This window comes from Harpia harpyja, chromosome 8, assembly GCF_026419915.1.
Source record: "Harpia harpyja isolate bHarHar1 chromosome 8, bHarHar1 primary haplotype, whole genome shotgun sequence".
NCBI lineage: Eukaryota > Metazoa > Chordata > Aves > Accipitriformes > Accipitridae > Harpia > Harpia harpyja.
The window spans coordinates 5,938,089-5,964,333 of record NC_068947.1 but is presented as its reverse complement, the minus strand read 5'-3'; the positions used below and the strand labels follow the sequence as shown (position 1 = coordinate 5,964,333).

The 26,245-nt window shown below is 36.5% G+C and overlaps 1 protein-coding gene across 21 annotated transcripts in view; it reads left to right on the top strand.

Annotated features, from left to right (window-relative positions):
• The window catches only part of DMD (dystrophin), a 1,317,358-nt gene that overhangs the window by 1,045,354 nt on the left and 245,759 nt on the right, over positions 1-26,245 (top strand). For all 21 annotated transcript variants that reach the window (XM_052795054.1, XM_052795067.1, XM_052795065.1 and 18 more), the window contains one exon: positions 11,064-11,253. In XM_052795054.1, coding sequence (XP_052651014.1) covers positions 11,064-11,253 — 190 coding nt within the window. The remainder of the gene's footprint in view (positions 1-11,063; positions 11,254-26,245) is intronic.

Here is a 26,245-nt window from a genome sequence, read left to right as displayed (position 1 = left end):
GTTAACACATCTGTTTATACAAGACCATTTTAAATGTATCTTTTGGTTAAATAAAGGAAACATACCACTGTATTTTCTGTTAAGGACCTTATGGTATACTTTATAGATTTCTTTGCATAAGCTGAAGTAAAGCTGAATCTTCAGTTAAACTGATGAATGCATCAGTTATGCATTCATTTCCATGACTAAAATTTGGAAAGTGATTTAAGAACAGGTAGATATATCTTAAGGAAAAGAAGTGCATCTCCCCAGACCTTGGATAAATTATCCAGAATTTATAGAGGATACTTGCATGACAGTAAATACAAAACAGTAAGTGACAAGCCAAATCAAGTGTCTTTTTAATGTAAACACCTGATAATTATTTCAAAGTTTATTGAGGAGGAAGAAACATTGCAAATCATGCACTCTTTAAGAGTTAGATTTGGATGAGTGTGCCAGAATTGCATGTGACCACACAAAATTTCAGGTATATCCACTTCTGCCATGGCTTTTCATAGCAGAATGGTCAGACGTCCTCACTCCTAGACTTAGTGTTTTGGTGTATTTATGTCTGTCTCTAGTCTGTTAAATTGTGCAGAATTGTTGTTTGAGGGGTTATGTTTCTTCTGCTAAGAATTTTTATCTTTGAAATGTGTCCAAAAAAGAATTGAGGCATAACTATCACAGAACATCCTGTTCCCTTTTAGGTCAGTTGAAGCTTAGCCATTCATCTCAGTGGAGTTAGGATTTTCTCTGTAAGGCTTTTATATGAAACACAAACTGAGTTCTGTTGAACTGAGCGTGAGTTGAACATCACCTGAATTTGCTGAATTGGGCTCTGGAATTTATTTATTTATTTATTTATATTTACATAATCCTGAGGAATAGAACTAGTGTTTTAGTTTCTTCCTAATGTCATTGAAACTCCATAATAAGAATTTATTAGTATTACTTTGTATTGTCGTATTACCTCTGGTTATAGTTCCTGTAGTATTACAATTTTTGTGCAGTAGATCTATTTTAATCACATTATCTTCTTATAGTGGGGAACTTATTCTATATTTCAGTTTTCTGTAGGGGTCTGAAACCTCCTGAATAGTAAAGAATAACTGTATGAAGTATGGAGTGGTTCTTTACAGCTAATATTACTGTATTAGATTATATACATATAAGAAACAGTAGGCAGTCTGCTGTTTCTCCTTCTTACTCGGATGCTAACCAGTTTTGGTTACCAGCTGCTTCTGAGCTGAATACAGAGCTGGACCTTCACCATCATCTTTATTTATTTTGAGCAGTTTTATGCTTCTTAAAATATATTGACATATTGGAATAGTTGTTTTAAAATATTTTGAATCAATCTGATTGATTTGAATCAGTATCTTTGTGTAATGTGACTACTACTTAAGGCCCATGTTTTAGAGGGGAAAAAAACTATGTGTGTGTGTTTTCATAAGTGTTTATTTAGTGTTACTCTCACTTAACTTAAGATGATGCATGGTACAATAAGAACTGTAAGTCCTGCCAGAGAAGTTTTCCAGTCTGGAAACTGAGGCTTCTTTCTTTTGCATGGTAGCAAATCACTGTTCTGCTAGGCCACTGAGCTCAGCCCTCGGAGGTTGCAGTTTTAAATGAAAGCTACACTAACAGTTTAATAGTATCCTTTGTGAGCCCTAATTGATTTCATGTAATGCCATCAGTGCGTTTCAGAATCTTATTAAATTTAGTTGTTTCTACAGTAATTAAGGCCAAGAAAACAAGTGCCTTTAGAATATAATTATTTTCATAATCGGTTTTAATTACACTTCACTGTCTTAGAAAGCAAAGATTTTATCTTAATAAATTGTATCTGAGTAATTAATATGGTGTTTATTAGACAGCGCTGTTGACTGCCTTGGAATGTCAAAAGAATATGTTTTGGAATGCAAGGAAAACCTTAATTCTACATATTATAGACCATGAAGTGTGAAGAAGACTTAAACAGAACAATAATCTTTTTGCTTCTTTTGGTAGAATAAGAGACTAGTTTTGTCTGTTTGTTTTTGGTTTTGATTTTAGGATTTATTCTTTTTCTGACTTCTCTCTTTAATGGGAATACCAGAATTATTAAATGTTATCTTCCTGTGTTTTGTTGGGGCATTTCTTGAATTGTACAAGGGTTAGCCTGGAATCTGTTCCATGAGTTCAGAGAATTGGGGGTGGGGTGGTGTTTGTGGGGTTGTTTGTTGATTTGTTGTTGTTGTTGTTTGGATTTTTTTCTGTTTGCATGTTTTGGGGTTTTTTTTAAGACAATTCTTTTAAGTTTTGACTAAGGGCTATGTAGAAAAGCCTCTTGAGTCCATCAGAACATTATTCTCTATCTACAAGTCATTTTTGATGATACTTCATATGTCTGTGATTGTTGTCTGTTTTTCAGATTCCCTTTTCTTTAACCTAGTAATTCTTAAGATTTACTCTCTGGAAAGTGATTGATTTTAATGGAAATTTGTCTGGAGATTAGAAAACCCAAGTAAACATAAAATATTTTCAATAATGTAAAAGATAGCCTGTAATTAGTTTTAATTACAAAGGAATTAAAATGATCCACTTAGTTTCATTAATGATTTTTCTGTAGTTCATGATGTGTGATAATCTATGGTTACGATGAACGTAGGGAAAAGGTACACTCATGTTTTTATATATTCTAGAGCTATGTCAAGGCAAGAAGGGAGAAGGAGACAAAAGCAATGGGGCAAGAAAAGCCTGTCAGAAAAATTCCCTTTAACTCTCTCTCTTTTGCCATCCCTTGAAGAGGCATTTTCCGAATGTGGGATCCCAAAAGTGGACAGAGTATAAGAGACAGAAATTATTTTTAAAAAGGTTGACGAGGAATTTTCCCCTGTGCAAACACAGATCCTCTGTGCTGATGTTGGCAGGTGCTTATTTAAAAAGAGGTTATTTAAAGGTCCTATAGAGAAATCTATGTATGTGATTTTGTGCCCCAGGGTGTGATATTTCCTTTGCTTTTAGCAACCCTTCTCAGTCTGACAAATAATAGTGTAGAAGAGATGGGGGAATTAATATGCAAGGTTGATCTGAAACTTCATAGATAAACACAAATTTTTCATTTTTTCCTCTTTTTCTTATTAAATATCAATAGTGCTTTAATAAAGAAAAGTAAGGAAAAACAGTCTAAATGCAAAAATATGTTTTTAAATTGCTTTAGTGTCTTTAGTAACAAAGAGAGTAATTCAAAGGAAAGTGCTGGAGAGGGGTTAATGATTTTTGTTATTTTCATATAGGGTCTGACTATGTTGAGAAGAGCTACGACAGGTATATGACTAGAAACAAGCCAGCCAATGAAAAATAGCAAAATAGTTTCTTTCTCTTGCTGCATCCATTTCCCTAAGTACATAAAACCCAGAAACATTTTTTAATACAGCATATTTTCTGGTTTTGCAGAGTTTTACAATAGAAAAACTGGTCAGGAAAAAACAATTGCCTCTTGCTTAGCAGACTGAATAACTGCTCTTTGAAGCATTTCCCCCTTTGTGTCAACAGATTTTTAAGAAAGGACAAATTGTATGGGCTTATTACTATGATCAGGAGATGCTTTAGGATGTTCTGCTTTTAGTATCTGAAGAGACTGTCATAATTTAGGAAACTGTGTGTGATTATCAGGGAAAGAACAATGCTGTGTCCATATCAAGACAGATAGGCTGAGTTCCGATCGGAGGATGGGGGTGTTGAGGGGTTTTGTTCTTTCCTGCAGAAGTAAAGAGAATCAGCAGAGAACTGCATTCGTGTGTTTATTTTGCAGCGGCTGTTGCACTTAGTCTCTCTGTATGCACAATTACACCTGGAATTTAAAATCATTTCACTGGTTATTCATATGTAATCAATATGGGTAGTGCAGCCAAGGCAGAGATAGATGCCCTTCGACTTATCTGAAGACACTGAGAGTCAGCTTTCAGCCAGTAGATCACATTGTTGAGAAATAAATGTAAGGCAGAGAGAAGTACTGCACGTAGAGATACAGAAGGAAATATGTCACTGGTAGGAATCCTGTTCATATGCCTGAATCAGCAGGGCAGTACCTGTGTGTTCCTGTTGGGCTCCAAAAAAGCCATTTTTTTCTTGTTTATTCAAAGATCTTTCCACCACTGAAACAAAATCTTTCCTTCTTTCTGTTCTCCTCATCAGCTGTCTTCAGGGAGATATTAGCAGTGAAAAAGATCAGGCAAAGAGTTCTAGAAAGTTATTGTTGCCTTTTTAGAGGTAGCTTTTCCACCAGGTTTGTCCCTTAGGCCTTACAGGAAGGGACTAAGGCACAAAATGACTGAAAAAAACTGAAAACCTCTCTTTCAAGTACAAAATTCTGTACGAGCACGCCAAAGCTTTCCTGGTTCCTCACTCATAGTGGGAGGATAAGGGCCTGTGGATGAACGTCAGCTACGTCTGAATGCTGATCTCTGGAGTGGTTCAGATGCTGATCTTGTAGCTCTGCATTTAGTTGCACTTCAGGCTTTCTAATAATAGGCAACATAGAAGTCGTTTCAGAGGTAGAGTTGCCCACAGGCGAGCAATCTCCATTACTCTAGGATCAACTTGGTGAAGAATGTTTTCCAACAAGCCGGACAAAATAGTGATAGTAGGACATAAGCAGGTATATATAAAGATCACTCAACAACTTTAGATGCACATACATCTGCCAATGCTCTACAGGAGAGAAAAGCTAGTAACCTCTATCATGATGGTGGAACTAAAAGAACATTTAAGCAGAAGTGTTACTGGAAAAATACTGTGTGTCCCTGAGTGAGGTGTCAAGCCGGTTGAGATCCAGAAAACCACGTGAAAGCAGTACTTACAATGCAGTCTCAACATAGTTTTCCACACTTAATGTGTATCAGCCATTCCAGAGTTAATCTGCAGATTAACCACTTACTAGCATGTATTAATAACTAACAGGCGCTATAGAAGATAGTCCCTAGATTCCAGAAGAAAATTCCTCTAAGCAGCATGCCCCAAATGGTGTGATTTATTCTGAATTTGGATTTCAAAATTCTATCAATAATAGTTACTTTAAGAATTCAATGTTCATTTTAAGAATTTGGGGTTTTTTTTCCATATCTGTGACATTTCCTCATGTTCTAACTTTGTCTGAGGTTAAATTATTCTACCTCTTTGAGAGGTTCTTTATCAGTCCAAGTTAAAGCAGCTGAAGAAGACTTACCAGTAAGAGCTTAAATTTATTTAGTAGTAAAAATTAAATGTTCCAATAAAGCTTTGCAATTGTTCCTTTGTCACATCAGCAGAAGGGATATGATCCTCATGAAAAAGTGCAAACTGCTTCCAGCATTAGCAGGAAGATGCATGTAGTTCAAATTGTCTGTGATAGTTGGCTCCAGAAAAGGGAAATTTAGGTAACTTTTTTTTAAATTGTATGGAATCATAATGTCAGAAAGGAGAAAATACAGTTCTATAGAGAGAACCACATGAACTATAGAAGTAAAACCATTTACTGATACTTTGTCAGCCAGTAGCCCAGGATATTTTATTTTACATCTCAGTGTGATAACATTAGATCACCACAGTCTGCAGATGGAAGTGTGATTTAGTGATCTATTGAACACTGAACGATGCAGAATTTCTCAACTGTTATTGCCCTTAAAGAAATACCTGTGGAACAGAAATTTGTTAGTTTCTCCATTATGAATATTTTTTGTGCTCAATTTTTAATATATTTCCTTATGTATTATGTATTCTGCATTAATACAGTGGAGCGTACATTGGCATAATGCTCTGCACTTACTACGTGTCCTGTTACCTGAGCATCTCAAAGCATTATTTAAACACTGACCCTAACAACATATCTTGTAATGTGAATAAGTGTTACAATTTCAAATAAACAAACAGATACTCAGAAGATGTGAACGATTCATTCCAAATTATGTAGCAAATACTACAGCTGAAGAAAAATCTGTTCTTCACACTCATGGAGCTTCCCCAAACACTGTGTTGTATGGGATTGGGAATTGTTGAATGAAGAACTCTTGCAATGCGTTTAATGACACCATCATTCCCATACCTCGGCACTTTCTTTTCTTGTTAGATTCCATAACAAGATGTTCAGTTGTATGGATTTTGTTGTATATATTTCTTTTGTATATATATGACGGTATGGACTCTGAATTTTCGTTAATAATATAGTACCTTGCTTATGAACTTAAAGATCACACAGATTTCATGTAACTTAATTTTCCCCTGCTTATCTTCCCAAACATTTGTAAACAGCTATGTTTAAAAATATTATCTTTAAAAGTTCTCAGCATAACAGCAATGTCTTGTAGCAGAGGCTGATATTTTTTTCTTGCTTTCGTGGATTTTTTTTTTTTTAAAACCCTATAAACTTCTTCCTGTGAGTATAAATTCACATTTATATACATTGTGTGACTCGTTTCTTTTGATATGCCTTCATTTTCCCTCAACTTGAAGCCTTCAGCTAACACATTCTTAAGAGAGTACCATAATTTCTGTCCTGCAACAAAGCTCATACGACAACTAGAGTTGGTGAGTCCACTGTCACTGATACCGCTAGTTCCTAAAAATCAGTCCCCAGACTGGATTGGGGGACCATTTTACTTACCTTTAATTGTGTAAAATTTAGGCTTGTGTAAAATTAAAATTGTGTAAGCTTTAGGTAACCTACCATTGTAGTCAAGAGAAAAAAAATTTACTCTGACCTTGAATCTGGTTCAACAGATGTGTACAGAGAAGAGAGGAGGAACTAAATTCCAGAAATGCTTGTCTCATGTTCTGCAGAGGGAGTATAGTTGCTTAACATCTGGGTGTCCAGATGAAAATAAGATGAATCCCACCTTTAGTATTTCTCCCATGAATAAGAAGCTTTTGGTTATACCACTATGTGCTTATTGTTAGATCATAGTAGAACAGAGAAAAACCAGATCATTCCATTAAAAATAATTTTTTTATGATTATCTTTTAGTATTTCAGCAGCATTTTGTAGTGTTCCAACTGTGCAGTGTTCCATTTACACTAAAATGTATTTCTGCTTACTTCATATTATTTTTTACAGCTCGCATTTGCTATGGAATTAAACATATTTAGATGATACAGACTAAACAGGAAGCATCTTTATTTTGGTTTTGTGCAATAATTTCTTGTTCAATATATGAATTTTGTCTCCCCTATAATTTTGTACAATTTACTTTATCGCATGCTGGGTTTGATACTCAGTTTTATTTTTCATTTTTAGACCTTCTTTTGTCTGTTCTAACCTCATAATTTTGAAGTAATTAGAAAGCCAAGTAGAGTGAAGCTTATTGATATGCCGCAGAGCTGTCAATGTAGTTGAAAGTTTATTGCGTGTTAGATGTATCAAAGTTTAAAATGCAAAGTACTAGATTTTTTGTGGTGAGTGTATTAGTATGCTTATAGATGAGCAACACATTTCTGTAGGCTGAAGGAATTATGTGGCATAAGATTTCTGTGCATCACAGAAGATTCTTCATAACTAAAACTTAATTCTTTACCCAGATCAATAAAATGCTGTATTTTTTTTCATATACTCTGGAATTTTCACTAAAACATAAAATCTGATTTTGAGTAATACTTCTAATAGCTCTTCCTTTGAATATATTTTCATATCTGTGCTTTTGTTCTTATTTTTTGTAGATTAAAAATGCACTAGGTATTTGCACAAGTGGATGAATGTAGCTTTGGGTCCTACTTCCCAGGATACCATGCAAAAAGTTAAATATACACAAATAGACTTAAGCTCCCCCCCCCCCCCCCCCCTTTTAAATCTCACTGTGTATTTGCAGAATGCTGTTATTAGACCATTGCTATGTATTTACAGGAATTGAGGTGGATTGTAGTTAAAAATGTGCCTTTAATATTTTGAGGGAACTGCATGTGAAAAAAGTGTTATACCTGATTCTGCAAAGGCAGTGATATTAGCTATCATGTTGCACACTGAAAATTGAATTAGAGTAGTGCTATAAAGCATATCTTACAATAGAATTGTGCTCTGAAGAACTGGATAAAATATTTTTAGTTTATGTAACTTCATTCCGTTTCCAAGTTCTGTTGAATAAATATGGTGATATTTTTGAGCTAAAAGTGATAAATAGGTCAATACAGTATTTTCCAGGTGAAAGATTTTCTGTTTCTTACTTTTTTTCTAAGTTTATACTGATTTAGTGTATATTGTCAGTATATTTAGTTGTGATATCTATGTAATTAATTTTTAGTTTAACAAAAGAACAACAAATTCTTTCATTGCGGTTGTTTTAAATTTGAAGAGCAGCCTAACCACAAGCCATGTTTTTGTCCCTGTAGAATAAAGTTTGGAAAGAGACCACGTTCACTATTCTGAAGCTAAGTGTGTCTCTCTATCCTCCTAGGAGGCCCCTGGGGACACATTCTAATCCAGGCTAAGCAGTGCCATGATGTGGAGAATTCTTGTAGATGGCAACAGTTCGTTGTGGTTTAAGCCCAGCTGGCAACAAAGCACCCCAAAGCCACTCGCTCGCTCCTCCCCCCTCCCGGGTGGGGTGGAGAAAATACAAAGAAAAGCTCAAGCTTGTGGGTTAAGACAAGGACAAGGAGGGGATCACTCACCACTTATGGTCACAGGCAAAAGACGCAACTTGGGGAAAAAACAAAATCAATTTAATTTACTACCAATCAAATCAAGACAATGATAATGAGAAATAAAACCAAATCTTAAAACATCTTCCTTCCACCTCTCCCTCCTTCCCGGGCTCAACTCCACTCCTGGTTTTCTCTCCCTCCTCCCCCCAGCGGCGCAGGGGGACAGGGGATGGGGGTTGGGGTCAGCTCACCACACCTTGTCTCTGCTGCTCCTTCCTCCTCAGGGACAGGACTCCTCGCTCTTCCCCTGCTCCAGCGTGGGGTCCCTCCCATGGCAGACAGTCCTCCACAAACTTCTCCAACGTGAGTCCTTCCCACGGGCTGCAGTTCTTCACCAACTGCTCCAGCGTGGGTCCATTCCCCGGGCTGCAGTCCTTCAGGCACAGACTGCTCCAGCGCAGGCTTTCCCATGGAGTCCCGGCCATCTTGGGGGGGGCCTCTACTCCCCTGCTCCCCTCCATGGGCTGAGGGGCACAACCCGCCATCTTGCCAAAGGCTGCAGGGGCATCACCCTCTCCTGCTCCTCCTCCTCTCCCTCCTTCTTCACTGACCTCCAAATCCACAGAGGGGTTCCTCTCACATTCCAATCCCCTTACTCACTGCAGGTTTCCCCTCTTAAATCTGCTCTCCCACAGGTGTTACCACTGTCACTGACGGGCTCGGCCTGGGCCATAGGCGGGTCCAATTTGGAGCCGGGGAAGCTTCTAGCAGCTTCTCCCAGGAGCCGTCCCTGCGGCCCCTTCCCCACTACCAAAAGCCCAGCACACAAACCCAAAACACAGGTGCATCTGAGATTAAAATCCAGTCTGTTTTTAAGTTTTAAAAAATTGGTGGATGACTTTGTAGTGAGGCATTCAATAGCTTTCTCAGTTTTTGAATCAAAAAAAGATCCAAGAATAAATTCCTTTTTTTTTCACAAAATGGTTGGGAAAAGCAAATAAGATGCTAAAGGATTAAAACTATGACAGAAATATGGTAGCTATTGTGAGATTTGTCTCTTAGGGAGGATTTTTTTTTTTCTGAAATGGTTGTCCCGCCTGTACTCTGAATGAATTTTTCTCTTCTTGCTATCCTGTGCTGCAATTTACTTACATGCTTGTTGAAAAACATGTTGAGTCAGTGCCACTTGGCAAAACTTGTGTTAATTTTTTGTTTCTTTTCTTACTTCAACTAGTGTACTAGGTTTTAGGATGATATCGTTACTTATCGAGGAGTACAATCTCTTCATGACAGCAAACAGGATTTGAAATAGAGATTAGCACTTAGAAATTTCATGGCCTCCTCTGGTGAAGTTATGATAAATTACAGCTTGACAAATTATATCTGCTAAAATCTCGTATCTTAGTCTGTCTAAATAACTATAAAACTAGACAGGAAATCTATCTAGAAATATCCAGATCACCATGGATTTGTAGACTAAACATAGGTGTGCATCAAATTGCATTCATTCCACTTGAAGTAACACAAATTATCAAATGACTTTACTATATACTGTCTGAGCTTAAAAAATTACTCAGTTGTCATGCTGATGTCAAACAAATATGCATGTAATACAATAGCTAAGTAGCCTTGACAGCCTTGTCTTAATGAACATTATGTCATACTTACCTGCTCACGTTTCTAAATCCATATTTAGCTCAAGTTCAATGTAAAAAATCAGTGAGTACATGTGACACCTACATTGCACATGAATGCTGATAGAACACAGATATACTTTAATGTTTTTCTCAGCACCAGAATTGCTGGAGCCTTTAGTGCTCTTTCCCAATCTACGATTTAGATCTTCCCCAAGGATACATAGAGATACGTAGACTGTGTATTTAAAAATTGTATTTTATCATGTCACTGATAGAGATCTTGTAATTTATTACATTCATATTAAAAAAAAAAAACCAACCCCAAAAAAGCCCAAATAAAACACAAACCCCCACCACCCCAAACTTGAGTGTTATTAGGGTATAAGGTCTTGAACGCAATCTCCAAAGGTTTCAAGTCATAAAAACTAATAATTAAATTCATCACACCATGCAGTGGCCAGGAACTATTTTGTGATTTCTAAAAACAAACAAGTTTTCCACTGTAGTGTTAATGACAAATAAGAAAACAATCTTTGATTAAAACAAATCAGGGACTTATTTTTGATTTATTTTTTTTTTAATTGTGCATGTTTCAGGCATAGTACTTTCAAAGAAGTATTTTTGCTTAATTTTTTACCAGATGAATTCCAGTTACTACTTCTCAGGAGAAAAAGATAAAAAGGAGCCCTACCTGCCAAACGTACAGCGCAAGTTCTGTAGCTAATGTATCTGCAAACTCACCTTGATTAGTACATGAAAAATATGTAGTGTGTCTTTGTTATATTTGGATTTAATGGTTAAGATTTGTTTTCTTCCTAATAGTGCTGCATTTGACTATTTGTACTTGCGCAGGGTTTGTGAGCGTGAAGCTGCACTGGAATCAGCCCTAAGAATGTTGCAGCAATTCTACCTGGATCTCGAAAAGTTCCTTGCTTGGCTTACAGAAGCTGAAACAACTGCAAATGTCCTGCAGGATGCTACACACAAAGAAAAGATACTAGAGGATGCCAAAATGGTTCGGGAGCTCATGAAACAGTGGCAGGTAAGTCAAGCACTTCAGTTTAGAGACATGTCAGGTATCCAAAGTGGTGGTTTTTTTCCAGTGTGCAGCTACTCAACAAAACTGAAGTTGTTTTGAAAAAGAGAACTGGTTCTACTGCTAACCTTTAAGTGTTGCTTTGGAAATTGTTATAGGGATTTAACATGAGTCACATCATGATTCTGTCTGACATCTTTGAGCGTATAACACATTTGGAAAATGTGTCTTGAAGTAGAGTTTTAAAATGTACAGAAAGAAAACTTTGCTGAAATGGGTGTTTAGATTTTTTTTTTTTTTATCATCACATAAAAATGAATTACTCTGCCAAGCTACCGTCTTGAATTGAGCACTTGACAGACATGAGAGTTTATTAAGCATTTCTGATATTTATAGAAGTTATATAAATTGCATCAAGTTTATTCTCTGTAGCTTAACTGAATTAGTTTTCCTCCGTTACTTTCAAACACATGAAAAATATTAATTTCGTATTTGGCTGATTATTGTCAACACGCTCTGCTGTGATAATAAAAAGAGATAATGATTAAAATTTTCATAGTTAATGGCTGGACAGTTTTCAGACAGTTATTTTCCTCTGGAAACAAAAAAAAAATCTTAAAAAAGAGAGAGAATGTTGTATTTGGTGTTCCAGAGAATCTTGAGGGGAAAGAAAAATAATTAGTTGAGGTGGTGCTGTTGAAATATGTTGTTATACTTTCATTTTCTTTTCTTCACTACAGTTACTGAGAAGTATACACATATGTCTGTGTGAGGTCTTAGATTTCCTAAATATGAATTAGTTGACTGTTTGGAAGGCAGGGCCCTTTCTTCCAATATTCCCTGATAGTGCCTGACTTTCATGTTGACAGAAAGTTTAAAACTGGACGTTCCAGGCACTGAAGGCTCTATGCCTTGATGTAATTATGAAAAACATACTGTGGAAAACTTTAGTTGTAAGTGAATATGTTAAGTACATTGGATGGAAATACTGCTAACCTTCTTTTGGCACTACTGTATTAATACATGGTTTTAACTGCTTGACTGAACTGCGGCTAAATTCCATTACACAACACTCTGAAATCTGCAGTTGTTGCACTAGACAAAAGTGAAGTCTGAACCACATTTTTAATAGTGATCTGTCTTTATGCTAATTTCATTTTATAGTAATATCCCTTAAGTCCTCACGTGTTTCTGAATTCAGTTGCATGATCCTGGAGAGCAGATTTGAATGGAAGATAGTTCTAGACTGAGTGGTTAATTTTCAATATAGGCCATCTTTTTATATATTATCTAGATTAGGGTTTTGGTTGTAATGGTGCTAAAACAATTGAATTATCAAGTATTTGCAGAAGTTATTTTTTATTTGATCATTGAAAAATGGATTATTTGGCAAACTAGAGATACCTAAAAATTTAGGTCAAATACTTCATTTTTAACTGTAATGGAGCTTTGTAGACCTGGTTATCTTTTCAACTAGTATCTTGGGTTTTTTTAATCTCCACATAGAAACCAACCAGAGCTATAGACGAAAGGAAAAATAAATTCATACAAATCCTTCCCTCCATAAATAATTAATGAAGTACATAAAAATATCCATCATGTGAACAATTGTTTTGAACTGTAAGCTTTCTTCGAAATAGTTTTCTGCACTTCAACTGAGGCATAAGATTAAATTTTCAGTTCTTCTTTCCATGTTTTTGGTATTTAAGTTACAGATCTTCTAAGACAGGAAGGGTAAAAACTGTTGTAGAGTCTCTATTTGTTTCAATTCCAAAAAGCAAACATTGTTCTGTTCACTAATCTTGGCTGTACAAGATAAATTATTCTTAAATCTTAAGAAGAAACATTAGTATGCAGAGGCAAAAATGTGGTTGTTACATTGTCTTTTGCTCCCAAAAGGTTCATATGTACCTGTCCACCAACAGCAAAATAATTTTAGACTTTAGTTCGAGTTGATGGCTGAAGGAGGAAATATTTTGATAGTGTGGTTTGTTGTGGGCTTTCTTCATTTGCATCTGCATGCTGACCTGTCTCTACATAGACTGACTTGGTTTTCTTCCTGGGCCTATCACTGTGTCAGCCTCTCTATACCATTTTTAAGCCTCCAAAAGAAATCTCATAATATAACAAGCGCAAGTGGATTTTCAAATGCCTTTGTCCTGAAGGGAGTCTGGTGGATATCCTTCTAAAAGCTGGTAGAACCATCTTTTTTTTTCTTTTTTTTTTTTTTTTCTTCCTCAATTAGAAGAAAAGTTCCTTATTTCTACTGGAATAAGGAAACTTATGTTTAAATAAACAGAATGTGGTTGTTTTTAGAAATTATAATTGGAAAAGACCTTTTTTTTTTCCTGTAATTTTTTAAAGAACTACAGTAAAGTAGCCATTCAAGATTTGCATCTTCTTCCATTTCATTAAATTATCACGGATTTGAGACATAGTCATTAACTACAATTAATTTAAAAGGATGTATCTTTTTGCTAGTGTGTGTTCTTAGTAATTAAGGCATCATTTTTAGTAATTTCTCCTATTAGAATAGGGATTTCATTAACAGCAAATGTTTTAAGTTCAAGGAAGTTAACTGTAAAATATTTGAACCAAGCAGTGCATTTGTTTACTCAGTAATACAATGTGTTAACGTGTGTGAAGCTGTTGTAGTGACTGCAGGTTTTTCTGGAGACTTTGCATTATTCTCAAATGATAAACAGTGCTTTTGTAGCAATTCACCATTACTGGAGGGACCTATGTGCAGTCAAAAACACAAACTTACATAAACTTCTGTTTCTCTACTAGTACCTGATAGATTTTTCTGATTATGTGTATGTGAGTTTCATATAAAGTGATTGGACAATGCCAGTAAAAGTCAGTTGGAAACAAAGTATGGGAATAAATTAGTGGAGGCTATGGCTACAGATACACTAGCAAGTTAAATATGTCTTTCATCCTTCTCTGGCACTGAGGCCACCTAATAGCAAAAGGTCACTTTATGAACTGTTCTACAGTTCATGAAGCCAAATATTATGCTATGGTTGTTCTTAGATAAAACTTTTCATTAAAAAAATAATTTAAATGACATAAGGAAATTATTCAAAAATAAAAAAAGAAGTTAATAGTCTGAGAGTTCTTAGCTGTAAAATTAATTAATTCATTAAGATGGGTAATATTTGCAATAGTCATAACACAATGCTCCATATCAATGGTATTCATTGTAAAATCTTTCTGTCCAAATAAATACGGTGTCCTGGTAGCGGTGCAAATATTGCCTATCTATGTTGCTACAAAACTGGATAATGGAGCAAACATTAAGGACTTTTACTTCTTAAAGCACAATTTTGTCAATAAAACTATTTTATTGATGTCAGCTGAATGGTCAGGAAAGAGAGTATGGCTTTTGATCTGTTCCTTAGTTATTGCTGCATTGATTCTTCTAGTCTTCATACCCTGCTTGCAAGAGCTCTCCCTCACAATTCACTTTGATGCATAAGGATGAAATGTAAGAACATGACAGAAGAGTGGCTGCTTATGCACAGCTTATGCACACAAAAGATTCAAACAAAAAGGAGCTTTAATAAGTCACTGAAATCTCAGAAATATGCATTTATGTACTTTGTGGAAAGTGGTTGTTGCTCGCTAATCCATATCATCAGCCCCATAAACCATAAATAATGATAAGCCTTTTTTTTTTTTTTTTTTTTTTTTACTCAGTACTGTGGGCCAGAAATGCTCTTACCCTATAAAATACATGAGGCAATGACTTGTATCCCAAGAAATTTGCTATGTAAATTGTATGTGTATAAGAACAGGCACATTCAAATACAGTCTATGTCCTTAATATGTTTTTTAACATCCAGTATATGTAGTATAACCACAAGCCATAGCATAGAAAAGAACCTAAATGCTTTCAGCCAGGATTACAGTTTTCCAATTCTTTTTTTTTTTTTCCATGTGAATTCATATTTTTTTTTCCTCTCATCAGCCAAGCTGAATCCACATCCTAGGAAGTAAAACAAAATGGTAGTTTCTGATTAAAGATCACTGTCTCACAAGTCTTTTGAAAGAAACTTCGACTACCTAGGTTATAGAATCCATAGATATTATGGTTAAATATGACATATGGACTTAGATCTGCGGGGCTTGTCTTGTTCTTTATGTGGTTGCATGGACTTGGATAATGTGAAAATAGTCACTAGGAGTCCTGAAATGTTAAGATTCTGTTTTAATCTGCTATTTTTAGGCAATAGGTAGAAAGCAATGTTTTGATAAAAAATTCTTTATACAAATAATGAAAAAAACCTGAATTTCTGAGTTCACTAGTAGCTTTATCTCCTTGTCACTAAAAATGTTTATCTCGCCTTTAGTGATCCAGCAGTTTTCTGCTTTTCACTCTCAAGCTTTAATTTATTTTTTTAAACAACTAGGAAAATAATGTCTTGCTGTGCGGAAAGTGTTCTGTATAGCAGAAGTTGCTTGTCTAGGAAAATCTCACTTTTTTTTTAGGTGTTTCTTTTGCTTTTCATGTTCAGAAACCATTAGCTCAAGTGTCACTAATAAAGATTAATCTTCCCCTAGTACTTATCAGTTCATTTGGTAGCAGAAGGAGAAGGGTGAGACTTGCATAACTGCACATTCTAATTACCTGATGATGTAATTATATTAAATTGTTGCATTATAAACACGCTGTTTGTTTACATATGCATGTATTTGCATGCATCATTTGTCTGAACTGACAGCAGTATAATAGTTGAGGTGATTCACACAGTTAGAATACTTTCTGGAGAATTTTCAAGGATATAAACCAGTTACTCCAAGGAGTCATTTAATTATGTGCTGCTTTTTATTTTCTAGTTGAAGTACATCATGTGTCCCCATGAGGTCTGGTTTGATAAGTAACCATATGAGGGAGATGAAAATAATTAATTTTACTTTCTGCTTTCATACTTCTAGTGATATGAACTCTCAACTGTGTTAATTACTCCTCTGGTTTGTCTTTTTAGCAATAATTGTATGTGACATTTTATACAGCTTATGTAATATTAGACATAATTTTGAAGCTAGTGTGGATTTATCTTGGTATTTTATGAATGTAATCATTTAATATTAGGCTTGTAGATGAATTTAATCACAGTTTTTTTCACTGAAATTTGACAAAGAATACTGCATGTGACACCTAGTTAAACAATAACTGGAGAATGCTTTATACTATATACACAGGTTACCAAATGTATCTGAAATAATCTGTGGTGACTGATGAATTATTGGTAGTGTAGACTTACTAAAAGTATGACAGCATATGATAAATGAAGTGAAGTTAATAACTTTGGCATGAAATACATAGCACATTTATTTTTATTACCACCTTCATGCTCACTTAGACTATAACCTAAGTAGTTTTCCATTAGTTGCGGGAGTTTCACTGCTAATAATATGAAAAATTTGCAGTGCCTGAAGTTATACCTAAGAATTTATTGTATGGGAAGTACCCATATTTTCTCAGTGTTGTTTTTATATAAAACAAGGCACATGTGCTTTTGCGCAGAGTGGGAACTGTTAGCACAGTTCTGGATTGAGACCTCCTACAGGCTACAGTCCTTCTGATTAGGTCTGTTCACATTGAGTTCCTAGTTTGCTGGTAAGATCATATATTTTGGTAAAAGAATAGTGTTTTGTGTTAATAGCTGTATTTTTATTTGAGTGGATGGGATGGAGGGGAAAGAAGCACTTTCCAACATAAAAAGGTAGCTTCTGGTAACTGACAACATATCGGTGCATAACGTGTATAAATGTGCCTAAAGAGCAGGACAAAGACGGTATCTATGTTCAATCAGGTTCTGTGGTATATTTTTATTTTTATTTCATAAACCATAGATTGACGTGATAGATGCAATAATCCAGTAGCACAAAGGGCCAAAGACACTTTTTAACATAGTTTAATGTCATACTACTCAACTACATTATGATTAATGTGCTGCTCTAGAAGGCACAAGGTAAGGACATTGTTGGTTCAAAGAGTGTATAATCTACAGTCCTATAAAAATGGGTAAAACTGGTGAAATCAATGAGGATTATTATGCACATAGATATAAATATATATTTGTATTTGAAGCTTTAAGTCCTAAAAAACATACAAATGAATAACCCTTTCAAATGCATTCTAAGGATCAAGTCCGAAAATAAGTTTCATTATTTTTGTTTGTTTATTTTTGTTTTATATTACTGTAGTTTGTCATCTGGATTAAGCTTGCTGGTTTGTGGTTTATTTTTCCTTCTCAGAGAACTAACAGTTTTATTAAAAACCTGCTTAACAGCCCAGCATGTGGTCAAGAAGTACCTTATAATATTGATATACTAGTATTCCTGCTATCTCTTGAGACTGTGATTTTGCTCCATTGAAATAACAATGGCAATTTCAGTGTCACTTCCACATGATGATGTGCTTTGATGTAGGTAAGGAGATGAAAGAGGGGAACAGGAGGCTTTCAGTGCAGGGAAAGAATAACCCAGAAAGAAGAGAAGAAAAGCTAGGAAATGGAGCAGCTGTGTAGACTCAAGTTACTGCATAGTGCTGCATTAGTGGAAAGCTGAATACTTTCACAGGGAGGTTTAGATGCTGATTCTCAATGGGGAAGGCAATGCAACGGCTGTTCTTCTTAGCTGGATATCAAACAGAAGTGGTCAGGAAGTCAGCAATGAAACAGATATGTAGATTTTGCTACTTTTTTGTCAAACATTTTGTTTTAATTAGTTTAGTTTGGATAATCTTTATGATAAAAACAGAAAATGTATTGATGCTGCAGCTTATCTATGAGTGGATACATTAATGATGTATTCTGCTTCTGCCATTCCTGTTTCTGAACTTAGAATAAAACCCTAATCAATGCTAATTTTCTTTTAGAAAGTAAAAGGCTTATTTCATTAAGCGATGTAGTACTTTGTTACTAGAGTGAGATGTAAGCATTCTTAAAACTTATTCCCAGGAAAATAAACAGCTCTTAATTGTCAGAAATCCCACATATAAAGTGGGTGTTTGCAAACAAGAAGATAGATATTTCTTCCTTTAATTTCTCATTTGCGTATGTTCTCATAATCAAGGTAGAAGAAAAATCCCATTTGTCAAATGTGTTAAATAACATAGTATATGCTCATTTGCTTGACGTATGTTTTTTGTCTTCAAAAGTTTACTGAGCACACCAGAAGGATGGTCCTGTTTTCACTTGCAGATTAGTATTCAAACCCTACCAGCTTTAAACACAGATTTTTCAAACACAGATTAGATGGGAAAAGCTTTTGTAGCATTAAGCGTGAGGTTGTGTTGTATTAAGTAAGACTGTTGGAGGAGAGCACAAAAAATCACAAATAGAAATGGGGTAGAATGGATAAGATGGTTTGCCATTATTCCTGAATTGGTTCCAATTACTACATGTTTTCCTGATCTTATTATTTCTCTAGGATGCCTCATCCCTGTTTGTGTAGGCTTTTCTAAAACAGGCTCTCCCACATCCAAAGAAGTGGATGGGCTCTCTCATGGTCTTACTAAGCATATGTCATGTTTCACTGTAGCCCACCAACTTGGAGTGACAGGAATGAGATTGAGTGGTTACCAAAACTTTGAAGACTTCTGCCATTCAATCTTCCTGTGATCGTCAGTTTTTACTGGTACAGTCTAATCTGCCATTTAGTTCTTCCATTTATTTTGTATAGCAGATTTATTTGAAAAGTGAATAATCAATAAAAATCGTTTGTGAAAATCCAGCAGTAGCTTTTACTATATTCTTCTGATGAGCTTGAAAGGGTATCTGTGCCTTTTGCAGTTATACCTCATACCACACTATTCAAAACACATGGCTGAAGTTCACATAGTGTTTTCTTTGTGAGACCAGAAGTGTATTTTCCCAAGGCAGGTAAAAGAAAAATGCTTATATTGTGATTATTAACATGTTAATATAAAAAAGATAAATTATATAGTGCATAACTGAGGAAAAGTATTAATTTTGGTTTAGGACAGATATCTTGCTGAATATGTAAGAAGGCAATAATGACCTACGAAGAATACAAATAAGGAATAAATAAATTACAAATGCTTTTCAAAGACCAGTTCTACTTGTTCTGTGGAAGGTTCTTAGACTGTACTGAGAAAAATAGTTGTCTTCTACGAAATGCTGCAAACTTTGCCTTTTTGTGAGCATATAGCTGCCATAGCACAGGTTTTCTGCATGTGAATTTGCACAATTTCACAATACTAGCCATTCTGTATTATGCACTGTGCAGCAGTTGTATACTGTAGCATATCAAATCTCACTGCCTAAACTGACAGCATGTTTGACAAGAATAACTTTGTCTATATCATCACCAAGCAAGTGCCCCATTTCATTTTCTGTCAGAAGTTTAGGCTTTCTTTCTTTCAACTGCTGACAAGAAATTCAATCTCTTCTGTCAGTACAAAGTTCCACATATGCATTTATCCTTTTGTGCACATTTTTCATTTGAGTCATTTATTTTCACTGGATACCATTTCATTTTGCGTGTTTTCTCCTGGGTGCCTGATTGCAGTTTATTGATAGTCACCACAGAAACTGCCATTTCTCCCACATATGAAATGGAAAATTTTCTTTTTCTTTTTTTTAACTACAGTGATTAGTAGTACAGAATTGTTATCTCGGTCTGTTTTCTAATGATTCCAGTGGGTTCCTCACCTCACTGAAAAGAATAGCAACTTTCTGGAGGAGGACCTTTGTCCTCCTTTGTGGCAGTGCTGTAATTATGTTAGGAGATTCTAAACTGATGTTCAGGATTTTTCTTTCCGGTAAAATGCATGTTGTTTGGGAATTCTGGAAAGTCAGCCTTGACTTATGGTTACTTATCATAGTTTTGCCACCTTTAGTCTCAGTATAGTTAACTAGATTTGGGCTTATCTTCTCTGAAATTGTTAGTATAATAATTGCATTTTCAGAGGTTGAATATAGTAATGAAAATATATAGCTACTTAAATGTGCAATAGTACTCTTTCTAGGTTTATCATTTCTATTTTTGTGTTGTCAATCCCTTGATTTTATGTATAGCTTTCTGGGGATTTGGGGAATCATCTCATGTTATGATACCTACCAAGTACCCTAAAATGGCAGTATTGAGCTGCTTAGGATAAGATTGAATGACGTTATTTAGAGCCTATGACATTGGAAATCAGATGTAGGCTCACATAAATTTCATTACAGAGGTTCTTGTTATATGTATTATATTTTTATATATATATTCTATTATGCTTCATATCTATTCTCATCTGGGTTTAGGATTATACAGTTTCAGATACCCTGTTCACCTTGTGGGCTATATATATATATATTTTTTTTTTTCTTTTTTTCCCCCCCAAATAACTTTGTCATCTGTGGGTTTCCTTTAGGTGAGGTTAGGAGGATGTGCCCTTAAACTCTGGTACAAGCAGCCACAAGCTCTGCTGTTCGTATCCGGGTATCAGTTGTTATCTACTAAGTTAACCAGATTATAGAAATACAGTAATGTCATCTCTTCAGTGTTTTGTCTGCCTTTACTTTTTTTTTTTTTTTAGAGGACATGTAACCTCTGTTACATGTTGTGTCATGTTGTGACATGTGTCTGTTGTGTATCTGCCACCTGTCCTTACTGGAATACTGTAGGTAGTAGGGTTGAAGAGTCAGCTTCTGACACCTATTTTTGTATAAGTGTGTATAAGTGTGAGGTAAGTGTTTAAGCTCAGACTGAGATCGGCAGAGTTGGTGGAATCTAGAAAGCTATTTGGCTGGCCAAATGTAGTTATCCCATTGTCTTCACCTCACTAGCAATGCAACAGCAGCTCATGTTTGTACCTCCTCACACCATGAAGAAATGTCCAAGAGTTACTGCAGAGGTTTGTGCCACCCAGCTCAGCTTCGTTGCAATATCTGTTCTTCCTAGTTCTGCACAGACAATGGTAAAAGAGAAGCAGCACTTCCAGAGGGCAGTTTAGCCCAGCTGAGCGGGGGCTATTTGCCTTCTGGAGAAGCATATGTCTCTCCTCTGACTTAGAGAGAACCTAGGAGGAGTAGCTAAATAACTAACTGGCTACAATAGGTGCCTATACTTGGTGTGATTGTGTGTGTGTACATATATATATAAAAATATAAAACTAAAAATATGTGCGCGCTCTCTCGTGTAAATGTTAATGGTGTTTATCTTTTTTTTCTTTTTTACTGCTTCATTTGATTGTCTTTTACCTAAAACAGGTTGAAGAGCTTATAGTTTCATGTAGGTCCTACCACTCAGTATATTTCTAAATTGTGCAATTCCCCATGAGGCAACAGAAAAGAACCAAAATGTAAACTCAGACTACTGAGATGACTTTTCCCCCAAATGATGACCACAAATTTAGTCATAGGCAACTATGAAGGCACGTGAAGATATGCCTACAAATTTCCTCCGCCAGATCATTCCAGATTTTAAGCTGTGTCTTGAGCTGATCCACCTGCCCACATGAACGTGCCGTAAGTGTTGAGGCAGTGACATTTTTTTGGTTTTAGTCTGCCTCGCTAAGAAATGTTGTTCTGGCTTGTCTTACCTCTTCGTTGTCACCAGGTGGGAAAGTTGTTAATGCTTTCTGTTCTTCATGTGTTTCTTTTCCATAGAAAATTTCCTTGAATCCAAATATTTGTACACTTAGGGAAAGGATTTAGGCTCCTTTATGCCCCTTCTTGGGGTGGTGGCTTTCTCACTGTTGCAGAAAAAGGTTTCCACTGCTTCAGTTCGACTGGTGTAGTTGTCAGGACACCTGAACGGGCACGGCTATGAACCTGGTCCATGGCTACCATAATCAGTCAGATTTTTGCCCATGAATTCTTTGTGCAATTCTGCTGTGCGCAGGACTGCTGCTGCTTCCGAGGGGAGGGAAGGGAGCAGGGTGAAAAGAACCCACACCAGAGTGTGAACATCCATTTGCCTTCTGTTTCTGTAGCCTATTAGCTATCTTTGGTAGCGGTCAATAACTGAGCCCAGGAAAATGATTTTTCTTAGTACTAAAAAATGAGGCAGAACAGGCCTCAGGAAGGGAAGCATAGTGGGCAATAAGTTTATCTGCTATCCTGTGCATACAAAAGGCAGATCTCTTTATTTTGGGGTATGTGAAAGGGACACAATGCTCATTTTCTTCAGGCTTGTGGAATCTTTGTTCTTTCCTCCCTCTCTTTCTCTCTGCGTTTACTGTCTCTTGTCACATTTCTATTGGATGCTTTGGTCATTAGGACAGGGAGGAGTCTTTTTAGGGTTATGATATGTTTTGGAAGTTATTTATGCCAATCTATTCTCAGAGACTGGTTTAACAGTTTACCTGCAAGTGGGGGAGATTTGTGTTTTAGATATGCTAATCTAGGGCCCTTTGTGATCTGAATTTGGATTGAACTGGCTGCAATAATACAGTAGGGTTTTGCATGAGTCCTTTTGTGTGGAATAACTCTGCTGAATCAGAATAGGGCTGGAAGAGGCTGGAGGAATGGCAGGAGAGATCTGAAACTTAACTGTCCATTTTTGCCTCACTAAATTAGAAGCTTTCAGCTGACCAGATTACTGCATCTAAACCAGAAGACTGTTTATGAATAAATATAGCAGAGAAAAGAATACATTGCTTATCAGCTGGTTGTTTAGGTTGTTTTTAGTATGATATACTAATAGTCACCAGAAGTGTTGGTATGTGAGTGAAAACATCCAGACTCTTGATCTAAAATAAATGTCTTCAATTCTGTACTGTCTATATAGTTGAAAAGATAATGCAAAATCAAAAGAGGCCCTGAGCACCAAGAAGCATGCACATTAATCAGTTCAGAAGATGAACATATTTATTTTCTTGTGCCTTTCTTACTTTGCATATTTTTTTCATCTTAGAAGTCTCTATAGCTTATAGAAACTTGATTGACAAATTTGTATCCGTCAAAAAGATCTTCTGTCAGGTTACACTGAAAAATTTGTTGTGAAATAACTGAATTAACCGTCAAAAGAGACCATGAGACTTTTTTTTTTTAATGCCAGAATTTTAATTTCTGGTATCTGAATCAGATATTACAGATTTTTAGGGGAACATTGCCAATGGAGCAAATATGAGAGTTAACTAGTTACTAAGGAGATTAAAGATATAAATTATATCCTCTCCAGAAATACCATATATTGTCTGCTACATTAAACCTGCTTAATTTTAATTTCTACCTCATGCTGCTGGGTTGCACACAATTTTAATGACCGTTTTTCTGAAACTACTTCATAGTTCAGCAAAAAAGAAGAGCAAGACGCACTTCCTAGAGGACTTAGTACAAAACCCAGAAGATTGAGTCACTAAATTTCATTGTTGAATTTCAAAGGTCTTTTGCTGGGGAAGGCTTACAGTTGTCCTGCTATTTTTTGTACCGTTTATATCAAAGTGTATTTCACTGATCTATAAATGAAGTGGCAAATCCTTTCTTCCCATAAACTGGAAACCTGCTGGAAGCTGCCAGATCAAAGCTATGAAATAAACCTGTTCTCACTTACGTTACACCAATTACAGACACAACAGTACATTAACCTCAACAGATCGACTCTTCTTTTTAACTGTGGTATTGTACTTCCATACCTCATGAGTAAGAAATGCAACAGTGTTTAAATGCCAGCTTGTTGATTGGCTTTAAAAAATAAAATTGGCCATTTTATTTTAGCCTTCAATTCGTGGGACATGGAATACTATGGAGGGTTAGAACCCCCTGAAAAACAGTGCCAAGAAATGTGATTTCTGCAATGGGAGCTATTACATGACAGCTTGTTATTTCATTATCTTGCGTTTCCTGTTAGACATCTAACCTACAAGTTTTATACCCAGGTGTTGCTGGGCTGCATGCTGCCTCAGGTAAAAACGAGATGATTACCCAGTTTTAATCCAGCTCTGTGATGAAGGCACGAAAGAAGAAAGGCTTCATGTTCTCCTTAGAGCAAACTTGCAGCTGCAGGTACATTTCCGCAGCTATGGGATTCCTTGCATTAAGCTTAATCCTGGGAGATTCAAGTCCTGTTCATCATAGAATCACAGAATGGTTTGGGCTGGAGGGGACCTTAAAGGTTATCTAATTCCAACCCCCCCTGCCACGGGCCGGGACACCTTCCACTGGACCAGGTTGCTCCAAGCCCCATCCAACCTGGCCTTGAACACTGCCAGGGATGGGGCAGCCACAGCCTCTCTAGGCAACCTGCTCCAGTGCCTCACCACCCACACAGTACAGAATTTTTTCCTAATGTCTAATCTAAATCTACCCTCTTTCAGTTTATAACTGTTACCCTTCACCCTATCACTATGCTCCTTGTTAAAGAGTCCCTCCCCATCTTTCCTGTAGGCCCCCTTTAGGTACTGGAAGGCTGGTGTAAGGTCTCCCCAGAGCCTTCTCTTCTCCAGGCTGAACAACCCCAACTCTCTCAGCCTGTCCTCACAGGAGAGGTACTCCAGCCCCCTGATCATCTTTGTGGCCCTCCTCTGGTCTTGCTCCAACAGGTCCATGTCTTTCTTATGTTGGAGGCCCCAGAGCTGAACATAGTGCTCCAGGTGGGGTCTCACCAGAGCGGAGTAGAGGGGCAGAATCGCCTCACTCAACCTGCTGGTCATGCTTCTTTTGATGCAGCCCAGGATACGGTTGGCTTTCAGAGCTGTGAGCGCATGTTGCTGGCTCATATTCAGTTTTTCATCCACCAATACCCCCAAGTCCTTCCCCGCAGGGCTGCTCTCAATCCACTCATTGCCCGGCCTGTCCTTGTGCTTGGGATTGCCACCACCCACGTGCAGGACCTTGCACTTGGCCTTGTTGAACTTCATGAGCTTCACATGGGCCCACGTCTCAAGCCTGTCCAGGTCCCTCTGGATGGCATCCCTTCCCTCCAGCGTGTCGACCGCACCACACAGCTTGGTGTCATCAGCAAACTTGCTGAGGGTGCACTCGATCCCACTGTCCATGCTGCCGACAAAGATGTTAAACAACACTGGTCCCAATACTGAGGAATGCCATTTGCCACTGGTCTCCACTTGGACATCGAGCCATTGACCGCAAGTCTTTGAGTGCGACCGCCCAGCCAATTCCTTATCCACCAAGTGGCGCATCCGTCAAATCCATGTCTCTCCAGTTTAGAGACAAGGATGTCATTAGTATCAAAAGACATTTTACAGATAATGAACACCTATTCTATCTGGCTCAGTACAGGCACTATGAAACCAGGTGTTGTGGTGTGACAGAGGAAAGGGAGAGGAAGCTATGTATTTCGTTTTGGGGTTTTTTTTAATAATTATTTTATTTTATCTCTTTTTTGAGGCTAACTTTCCTAATTTTTTTTTTCTTTTTTTCTAAATAGTATTCTAAGACCTTTACAACACCAGACTGGAGGTTGGTGTTTTCCATACTAGACTGGGGCAGATATTTAGAATGAAGTATACTAACATGAATCAGATTTTTCTTAAGTTAAAAAATATTCTTTATTTTCAATTTCTTTGTTCTGATATTTCTGCTTTTTCATTGCTATGTAATTTTCACTGTATGTCTAAATAATTGTGAACAAATAGAGGCAAGCTGGATGTGACAGAAATAGAAAAAATTATTTTATGAGTTTAGTTAAAAAACTTTGTAGAAATCTGTCTTTATTAACATGCTTTTTTACTCATGATTTCTCTGTTTTCGTTATGGCTTATAGCACTGTAAATTAATTTAACATGAAAGGATAAAAATGTTGCTTTTGAAATGTTTCTCATTAAATTACGAAAAAAATTATTACAATAAATAATAGAAAAGAATGCCTCTGGTAGAAGTTTCTGTTTGCTCAATTATTGCTGTACCAGGAGTGAATTATTGCAGAGCTAACTCGGAGGCAATATTATTGCAGTTACATTTCATAAAACAGATGAGCTCAAAACTTCAAAAACCAGCACAAAACAGAAAGCACAGGCTGGATCCTTTGAAAGTTAAATCGCTATTGATATTTCTGTGAGCGGCTTGGGCCAGAC